The following is a 10,327-nucleotide window of genomic DNA, read 5'->3' on the forward strand; positions in this document are numbered from 1 at the left end:
GAAACTAATTTCTCCTTATATTTAACCCAATTAACTGACAGAAGTATGACCATGTGTTGACGGAAAAGAACAATACTTTCTTACTCAAACAAAGAATAGGAGTTCCTACTTAAAATTATTCGTTGTCGATTTATAGAGCTCCATTTTTATAATCAGAATCGTTCATATTATAAATCACTCTATAAAGATCTCATATGTAAAAAATCAATTAAAACTAAGGTCTTTTAGTCATCAAACTGTATAAAAATAAATTAACAGAATTGGTAAAACCATTATGAACCGTCTATGTATTTGCTAAAATAGATTAACAAAACCACCTTAGTTTTAATTCATTTTTTACAGAGATGATCTTTACAGTATGATTTATAATATGAACGGTTCTGATCATAAGCACAAAGATATGTATTCGAATATGAAGAGTTTTGAGTATGAGTTCATACTCATCTTTGAGTAGCCAAACATTATTAGATGGAAAATGAATATATATATAAGAAAAGTAACTGCAATTAAATCTAATAAATATTAGGTAACATGCAATAAATTCCGAATTTGATCGTCATTAACTTAATTTTATCCATATTATGAATAATAAACCCTAGTAGGGTCTATATGGCATTCCTCGCGGAACTCTGAATTTAAAGACATGAGATTTGGAGAAATTTAAGCAAGTGGTCAGTTATCCTAATTGTGGAAGAGAAGCCATTTATGGTTATTAAACAAACAGAATGCCAAATATTTACATTTCGGGTAAAATAATAACATAAACATGTAATATTAGGGAAATAAAAAATTTAAACATAATTCTGTAAAACACATGACATGGTTGTAAATAATTAAATTATTATTTGAGTGTTAACAAATGTACTTATTATTTATTGGTCACACATTATATAATTTATAAATTCAATTTAAAAAATCGATCTACTTAGCATTACTTTTAAGTTTTAACTAAATTAAAAAAAAAAAGTGAACACTGACTGGCCAACTAATTAATGTAACACTAATAGTTAAGTTTTTACTAGTGATCGTGTACAAACCTCAGGTGATGTTGATCATTCATACACGGCTAGTTTTGTTTTCTGGCAGTGCAATGTCCTTCTCTCCCGTTGATAGTGTAAGTATTTCATTTTTAGACAACTTTTGTAGAGAAGTCAACATATCATTCCTGATATCTTGGCTTAGTTTAGGAAACAAATTTGTAATTGATTTGTGTAAGTTTATTTTCCTGTTGTATACCTAGAAAGTAAGATAGTTTACTTCTTTGTCAAGTATTTTTCTTTGTATAAATCTCTTTGTATCAATAGACAAGCCCTTGTGAATCTAATTAAGTGTCGTGCCCTTCCCATTTATCACCATATCTACCCTGATTTGAAGTTAGTGGCCTTTTCGACCAAGAGTTTTGGAAAAGTCCGGTGATTTTATTACCCCCAACTACCCACAATGGGTGGGTCTGGGGGATTTTATTACCTACAACTAGCTCTTGCAATTAATGAAGAAGATGGAGCTCCAACTACTCCTAGATCTGGAATTTATAGCAGAAATAATCCACACCATGAAGAAATCAGGTACTCAACCAAAAATTTCTTTGTCTTTGTATTCCTTGCTCACCAGCTAGAATCTATGACTTCGTTTGGCAGCTCAGACTGTACTGATTGTTTTTGTCGGATAGGATAACTAGCTACCGAATAGTACTGACTAAATTAGTCGGGTGTTTGGTGCAGTATCGGACTAACGATCGTTTTATTTATACTGTGTTTGGTACTGAAACAGATAAGAAAAAAAAGAAAAAAAATATGAGAAATCTTTGTTTGTTTGTAGGGGTCGGAGGTGCAGCGGCGGAGAAGAGGGAGGGAGCTCCGGTAGGCAGAAGAAGATGCAGGTGGAGGAATTTTTTTTTTCTTTCAAATTGCTAACTTTCTGAATCATTGCAAGAATTCACGTTTCAAATTGCTAATTTTCCAATCGAGCAGATGGTGATATTGAACCCGTCAAACAGTAGCTGCGGAAAGAAGAAGAATCAGAGTAGGAGGACTGGGTTCGCTGGAAGAATTGAGGAGGAAGAAGAAGAAGAATACGATGGAAGGGAACCTGCGTTTCTGCTTTGCAGGTTTGCCCGTGGAGGAATTTGGTTTTGGGATTTGTGGGAAGGAGGGGGAAGAACAGAGGGAGGGAACACGAAGAAGAAGAAGTTCATCTTTGTTGACTGCGTAGTGGTGGGTGGTGGAATCAATGGGCTCTGCATCGCTCAGGTGCTGGCTACCAAGCACGGCGACGTCGTCCCAAATGTCATAGTCACGGAAGCTAGGGATCGGGTGGGAGGCAACATCATCATCGTCGAGAAAACGACTATCCTAGAGCAGAGACAGCGGCTGCGTCTGGAGAGGAAGGACACTAAATTGTACCGTGGTTTTGGAGAGGATAAACAAGTGGGTGTTTACCGTATAAAGTAGGTGGGACCAGATTGTTTAATCCGGTGACTATTTAATACAAACGGACACCAAACACCGTACTCCGTATTATTAGTACTATCCGGTGTTTTATACAGTGTGCCAAAAGGGGCCTATATGTATAAAAAGTAAGAAGTCCAAATAGGTGAAGCATTTTAAAATGTCAAAAATGTCCTCACTTCATACACTATACCAATGTTGAACTGTCCAATAAAATTAGGGTTAAAATTGTAATATCGTACAATTTAGAAGTTATTATAAAATGTGAAACTAGTCTCTCGCACCCGCTCACGCGCATGCAAGAGGCATTTTTCATCACGGGCCCCTCTAAATGTGTTGCTTTATTTATTTCCTTATTTCTTAAGTGTTTTTTTTATTTATAAATATTCGGCTTATTTACCGTAGTGTGACATGATTGTAAATATTTTTTTTCTTCTGGTTTCCGCACTTTTGCATGTACTTGGGCTTGACATGAGGGGATGGCATGTGACATTTTTGAGTCTCAACACTTGGATTTGTAACGAAAAACACTCCTCAAAATCCATCTCGGGAGATATGTTCGTATAAAAATATTTGTTTTGATCATTTGTCAAAGGTCAACAGTGGTGCAGCAAGATCATGGTGTTCCACCATCCATGACTAACAAAGATCATCCTAAATGGTTGAAATCCGCCCTTTTCCAAATGGGATAAAACTAAATTAGTCTTTATGCACCCCACTCATTGTACCAAAAAAAAAAGGGTTCTTTAGAGAAAGGCCCTTGAAATTCCTATTTTTCAAACAAAAAACCCAATTAATATTAAACATTCAAATAAAACCCAAATTTCAAATAGACTACCATGTAGATAAATATATAACCAATTATTACAACATATTTACAACTTATGCCACAAAACCCTAATTATGATTAGCAATTAACCCCATATGGAAATTTTACCTTTTTTGTTTCATATATATATATATATATATATATTAATTTACCCATATTCATAAACAATTATAGGCAAATTTTTCGTATAAAAAAAGGATCCCTTGTATAATCAGTTATTTTATATTAACTAATATTGTTTGATAAAAAAAACAAGAATCAATTAATATCCTTTTATTTTATAGGTAAATTATTTTACACAGATTATTACATACATTAGCCATTTTGATTTGTTATTATATATGCGTGTCAAAAATAATTTATCTATATTTATATGTAAAGTATAAGTAAATTAGTTTTTTATAAGAATTAAATAGTAGGTAAATTATATTGTAGGTACATTATGTTTTGTTATATAAAAAAAGAAAAATTGAAATTTATAAACAAAAAGTAGTAGATATATTATCTTTTCAATCAAATTACTTTCCTTTATTTTGTAGATAATTTTTTTTAAAGCATTATTACATATACTGGGCACATTTTACTACTAATATATATATGTGCAAATATATATTAGTTTTAGTAGGAATTATATATTGTAGGTACATTACGTTTGTGCAGAAGATAGTCTCTCCACCAAAGCGGTCGTAAGCAATAATATCAAAGTCAATGCAAGAAGCTTAAATTGGCTAGGATTAGATCCTAAAAAATGTTAGGCGCCAGTCAAACAGCAAACTGTGATCTAGCAGCTAGGTGCCTAAGCAAAATCTAGGCAGGAGCCTAGATGAATTTAAATTATCGTAAAATAAGCATTAAACAATATTTACATTGTTTTTAAAAAGTAATACAATATTTATAAATAATGTGAAAGTTTAAGATAAATACGGTGGGAGTCTTAAAAGAGAAAATAATAATACATTCAAGAATAAAAAATTAAAAAAAGGAACGAGATCCTCTTTGAATCAACTCTATCTGGATCCGGGGATCAACAAATCCTAACCGTTCGAAATACATCTTACACCCAGGAATTTTCTCTACTTTTCACGCAAAACAAAGACCCGTTCTTTAACTCTTTTACATCTTGGGAATAAAAAAACACTCGTTTACATCCTCGAATTCTCTCGCCTTCTCGCCTGCTCGCCTGCAGTGGTTTCCTGAACAGGGTTGCCACCACTGACCAAGAACGCAGCGACAAGGATTTCGACGGCCGAGCTGGGCTCTTTCTCACCAAAAAACTCTATGATGTAGCATACTTACTCCTTCAATTTCACATCTTCACCACTCACCACTCACCCACCGCCATGACTGCCATCATCCCACCCACATCCCTTCATCCTTCCCCTCCCATCGCCTGCACCACCGTTTCCCCAATCCTTGCCAAGAAATTTTATTTTGATATTTTCTCATGAAAACATATAAAATTATGAAGTTAATGAAACTATTGGTTGGAGAGGATGAGGACTCAGACGAGACCAAGGTGGAGATGGGAGCAGATAGATGAACACCGGCTAGACCAGTGCTCCTAGGCGTGTTTTCCAGCAAGGAGAGGGGCGGCCGCCACTCCTCGCCCTCACGTAGCTTCGCCACTGCGCACACCCCTCCCACAGCCGATCGCCATGTCAGGAGGACCCATCACACAGGACTAAGAGCCCGTTGTCATCAGGAAGAAGGCACCCAACGCCGCCGCCAAGAAGGATGAGAAAGCCGTCAACGCCGCTCCCCGCTCCGGAGCTGAGATCGAAACCCTCAAGAAAGGTTTTGTGTGTTTCCCCCTTCCCCAATCCCTCGAACCTTCTCCCTCATTCCTCTCCTTGGCAGCTGCGACGACGGAGCCTCGGCTGCAGTTGCGACGACGGACGAAGTCTAGTCTCGGCTATATTATCGATAATATCGCGATATATTGACGATAATTAAATGGATACGTTTGAAAATATCACCCTCTAAAAAAATGATATTATCGGCGATATTTCGAATTTGTTCATTGTATTTGTAACATCCCACATCGACCAACGGAGAGGGGGTGATGTGCCTTATATGTACATACCCACCTTCATATAGCATGATACCTTTTGAGAGCTCATTGGCTTCGGTTTCGTCATAAATGAAGAAGGGGAAGAAGGTACACTTGGAGGGCCCATGATATCATTGGCTAGGCATATGTGGGTCTCGTTGTCTGGTCCATGTTACAATGTCACTTGTATGTATAATAATGTTTGATTGGTTGTAAGAGCAAGTACACAAGGGCTTTGACAAGGACTCGAAACATGGCTTAAACTAAGAACAATGATAAAAAAAATAAAAATAAAAAACCCACCAATGGGATAAATGGAAGAGGGCAAGTGGTGGGCCATGCAATGTTCGCCCAAAAGTATAAGAATGGTCTTGCGTCAGCGGGTAAGGCGGACGTCAGCCACGTTATTTAATTTGGTAATGTTGACAAACGCTTCGAGGGGGAGAGTGAGCGGACGTAGAGTGTAGTGGTAGGCCCCGTTGCGACATAAGAGCTCAATGGCTCTATGACGCTGCAATGTCACCAACATCGCAAAAAATAAATAAAATGTGTGAGAAGGCAATTTTGTCGATCTTTTGCTTGTAGGCTACTAAGGATAATATTGTTTAAGTATCGTAGTTGGTTATTGTAGTATGTAAATTAGTTGACACGCTATAGGGTAAGCATGGTTAATTCTCTGAGATAATAATAACTAAATATAAACATAAAATCATATTGCTAATTCATTTGATTGACGAAAAAAAAAAGGGAATTTTAACGAAAAACTCTCTGTACTGTTCACTTTAACGAAAAATCACATTTTTACACTAAAAAGTCAATCATGGTACTATTCAATTTACTTTTTATTTTATCCTTATCATTAAAACTCAAAGTTTTCAAGGCATTTTATTAGTTTTCCTACCAAAAAAAAAAAAAAAAGCTGAGCCCATTTGAGAGGAAAAAGGGAAAGAAGAAAGGGCCAAGCCCAATTTTATATTTATAAGGGAACCCGGAACCCCCACCTACCAGTCAAAATCTTTAAACCCTAAAAGTCCCGATCGAGTTCTGCATTCTCAGAGAAAGAGAGAGAGCAATGGCGTCAGGGTCAGGTTCAAGGCCAATTTCAGGCGGGCCACCTTTACCAGCGCCTCTGTCGGACGGTGATGGTAAGAGGGAAACGCTGCCGGAGACGCCTTGGTATGATCTCCCTATACAAAATGTAGCTTCTGGTGGATTTACGCCACCGTTTGTCCCTGAAGGTGATTAATTCGGCCCCAATCTCTCTCTCTATTTTTTTTTTCCTCTTTTTCTTATATATATGTGTGTAGTGCCACTACAAGTTTCTACATCTCCATCCATAGCATTAATAATAAAAAGTAGTATTTTGATTTTAAAAATATCAAGTTAACAGCGAAACTATCTGAAATTTAAACAATACTATTTTCCTTTTTCATGCTAGCTTAATTGTTCATAATTTAGATGCTAATTTTACCAAAGATATACCTTTTTATTCATCACTAGCAGTAAATTTGATGCCAATTTTGCAGTTGAATATGTTATGGTATTGTTCTTTTAAGTCAATTTTCTACTGTGAATCCTTGGTCACACTAGTGACCTAAGACAAAGACAACGAGACTCGTATTTTAAAACTTGTAGTAGTCAGTAACACATAAGAAGCTGAAAATAGCAAGGGAGTACTAGAGCTTTTGATTTGGTATCTCAAAGTTAATGTGCAACTTTTATCTCAGTTTTGAATCCTTCTTAATAGAAAATCATTGTGTAATAAAGAAAGAAAAAAAAAACATCAAGATTCGAAGAATTTTGGCTAATACTAGGTTCTGAAACTGTCACAATAGATGAAGCCTCCGAACGGACTACTGTACGGGAGGTCATTTTGGACGCTTTGTCCAAGGATAATATTATTTAAGTATCATAGTTGGTTATTGTATATGTAAATTAGTTGACACGTTATGGGGTAAGCATTGTTAATTCTCTGAGATAATAATAACTAAATATAAACATAAAATCATATTGCTAATTCATCATGGATAATCAAACCAAAAGATTGTAACTAAGTAAATTATTGCGTTGAAAATTGAAATGATTGTAACTATAACTAATCTTTACCAGGCTAAGTTATCCAACTGTTAAACGTTTTTCTGAAGCTGCTTTTTATTTTCCTTTCTTACCAAGTGTTAGAACCCTACTCTACATCTTCCACAATTGCATAGAGAGATAGTAACAGAACATGAGAACAACAATACAATTTTATTAACCGTCTTTCTTCTCTTACAATGTACTATTTATGCTAATACTCAACTCTAGCTGTCACCACAAGATGATGCCATTTGGCATCCTAACACCAAGTCTTTGGGGCATTGGTAAAATGGATGCTAGACCACACTACCATATCCTCCACGATTCTCCCTCTTTGGGACCCACGTGATCACATTTCGATGATGCACACTCCAGTTAGAACAAATTGAAGGTTTTCTGTTTACATATCCTCTTTACATTGATGGCTGTTCTATTCATTTTTTCTTTCATAGGAAATACTTTAGTTTTCAAGGGATTATGCATTTTATCCCATATATGTGGCTGTCCTATGCTTTTCTGAATTATTTGGGTTTCAGTCCTTATATTTCCTCTAGTATCCTTAGTGTAGGATTAAGAAAATATGCGCTATGAATTTTCGAGAGCATGCTCCATGAGTTTTTGGGAGTTAATTACATAAACCCCATTTGATTTTCAGTTTCAGATGGAAAAATATTTAAACGGAGCTAGTAAATGATTTCATATTTGGGAGATTGTTCTTGCAGACGTTTCACTTTACCTTGTAATTTAACTATTAAAAAATTGTTCTAATTTGTAATTCTTTTATAGGGGATTGTCACGGCACTGTAAACCTGGCAAAAATTTGGGGAAATAGCATTTGTGTAGGTGTGGATTCACAAGCTACAAATCTTCGAACCAAAGAAGTAGTTAATTATGATAGTCTAAAATTTTATAGGGTGACAGATAATATCTATATGACTGCAGCAGGCTCCGCCGCTACTTTTCATACAATTTTGGAAACATTAAGCACTATGGTAAGTATTTTGTGGGATTGTATCAATAAATTGTTAAAATAGTTTATTCTTGTGCTAATTAACTTTTTAATCATGTTGTCAGGTTAAAACATTCCCACATTCTGATCGTACAGTATATGAAATTGCTTATCATTTTTCGAAATATTTGGTTCCTCCTGGTCATTTACCGGCTCAGTCCCTGGTGATGGGCTGGGACAATACGAGCGTACTTCCGCATATGTATTGTGCTACCACATCGGATGATAGAATTATTGACGACCATACATTTGCCATAGGATCAGGGGCAAATGAGTAAGTGAATTATTTTAAAAATAACTTAACTAATTGTTTATATATATATATATATATATATATATATAAGAGTCTAAATACTTTTTTAATAATTTTCAGCATTCCAATCGACCATCTAAACCATCTGAGAGACCATCCGTATGAACAATTAGGGCACGTCGTTCACGACACCATGTCACTCTTAACACATGCTGCAATGTTGGATCCCCATTGCGGTGGGGTTGTCTTAGGTATAATATTATTATAGTTAGACTTTTATAATTCAATTTATAACTGTCAATTACAACTGCAAAAAAATGTTGTTTTTGTATTTTATTTTGCAGGAAGGATCTTGAAGAAAGACACTCCCCCAAAAGTGTGCTATAAAAACTATTATGGACCTTGACCAGAATCAAAATCGCATTCCATGTCTACATATAGCATCAAATATTGAAACTAAGACCAATTTTATGTATTGATGCTAGGGTTTCTAGGGTTTTCATGAATATTATGTCTTCGTTGACTTAATTGGTTTCATATCTTGGTTGACTTAATTGATTTCATATCTTCGTTTATATCATGTCTTTCCGAGAAGGACTTCCATTACACAAAGCATGTCGCCATCTTAGTATTCTGTATTATTTAAGTTATCTCTCATTTTTAGGCAGACTTTAAGTATTTGTGTCTAATCAATTATTTTCACACCAAAAGAAAAATGAAGAAGAAAAGGACAATTGACGTTATGCATGGATTGCGATGCACACCCACTTAAAATAACTATGAAATTGACATTGGATTTAAAGCAATCAAAGTCGATAGAGTAGTCAAACTTACTTATAAGCTTATGCAAGGTCCATCCTCTCGTTAATGTGCGATTCATCTCACCACACCCTCTCACATATGACGAATTTTTAAGCCAAACAAGTGAACAACATAATTGGCGTGACGTGGAGGATGTATGACATTGAGTTTCACATATGGGACAAACTGCTGATTTGATATCATGAAAGAAGTTGAAATTCTACCATAAAACTAATTAGCAATATATGAAGTAGCCAAACTTACTTATAAGCTTATGTAAAGTTCCATTTTTTTTTATCAATGTAAGATTCATCTCAACATGCTAAAAATTTGTGAAATAATATGTACTTGTACAATTACATGTCTATCATTATCCAGTGACACCTGAAAATCTTTCGTTGCACTAGGCTAATTGCAACTTGCGGAAGGGGTTAGCATGGTGATGAAAGTACAAAATAAATTTGGTGAATTAATGTAATTTTCTGTGGTACGTTCTTATACTACCTAAAGAGAATAAAAAAAAGCATTGAGCCACGTAATTTGGATTCTTCAACTTGTTTGGTACACACGAAACAAAACATGAAACAAAATAAGGTTAAACAGTGAGTTAAAACAAAAGGGATTTTTAATTAATTGTGGTGGTCCAAATGGCCAGGGATCACCCTTAAATTAATTGTGGTAGCCAATTTCAACTCACTGAAACACAACTTATAAGTAAGGCAGCACGTCTGGGAGCCACCCACATTAGCCAATTTCAAGCCGCCGTGCAGCCAACCCTTTCCTCTCAATTTCTAACATCACACTTTAGAGCAACTGCACTCTTAAAAAATGAGATGGCTCAAAATCTACTTAATGCACCTAA

At 35.4% G+C, this 10,327-nt stretch overlaps 2 protein-coding genes across 3 annotated transcripts; both read left to right on the plus strand.

The window, feature by feature from the left end:
- The first annotated feature begins 1,329 nt into the window (after window positions 1-1,329).
- LOC126616074 (uncharacterized) lies at window positions 1,330-2,763 on the plus strand. The gene is made up of 3 exons (XM_050284044.1): window positions 1,330-1,565; window positions 1,819-1,879; window positions 1,971-2,763. Exons 1-3 carry the CDS (start codon window positions 1,441-1,443, stop codon window positions 2,448-2,450), a joined length of 666 nt encoding a protein of 221 aa, XP_050140001.1. The 5' UTR covers window positions 1,330-1,440; the 3' UTR covers window positions 2,451-2,763.
- Window positions 2,764-6,347: 3,584 nt separating this feature from the next.
- LOC126614742 (uncharacterized) lies at window positions 6,348-9,239 on the plus strand. Of its 2 annotated transcripts, XM_050282397.1 has the most exons (6): window positions 6,348-6,564; window positions 8,189-8,245; window positions 8,345-8,394; window positions 8,477-8,685; window positions 8,785-8,915; window positions 9,009-9,239. In XM_050282397.1, exons 1-6 carry the CDS (start codon window positions 6,399-6,401, stop codon window positions 9,068-9,070), a joined length of 675 nt encoding a protein of 224 aa, XP_050138354.1. In that variant the 5' UTR covers window positions 6,348-6,398; the 3' UTR covers window positions 9,071-9,239. The 2 variants fall into 2 exon arrangements, with proteins under 2 accessions (XP_050138354.1, XP_050138353.1); XM_050282396.1 differs by having other exon boundaries at window positions 8,189-8,394.
- The last annotated feature ends 1,088 nt before the right edge of the window (window positions 9,240-10,327 follow it).

Source organism: Malus sylvestris, chromosome 3 (genome assembly GCF_916048215.2).
Source record: "Malus sylvestris chromosome 3, drMalSylv7.2, whole genome shotgun sequence".
NCBI classification, from domain to species: domain Eukaryota; kingdom Viridiplantae; phylum Streptophyta; class Magnoliopsida; order Rosales; family Rosaceae; genus Malus; species Malus sylvestris.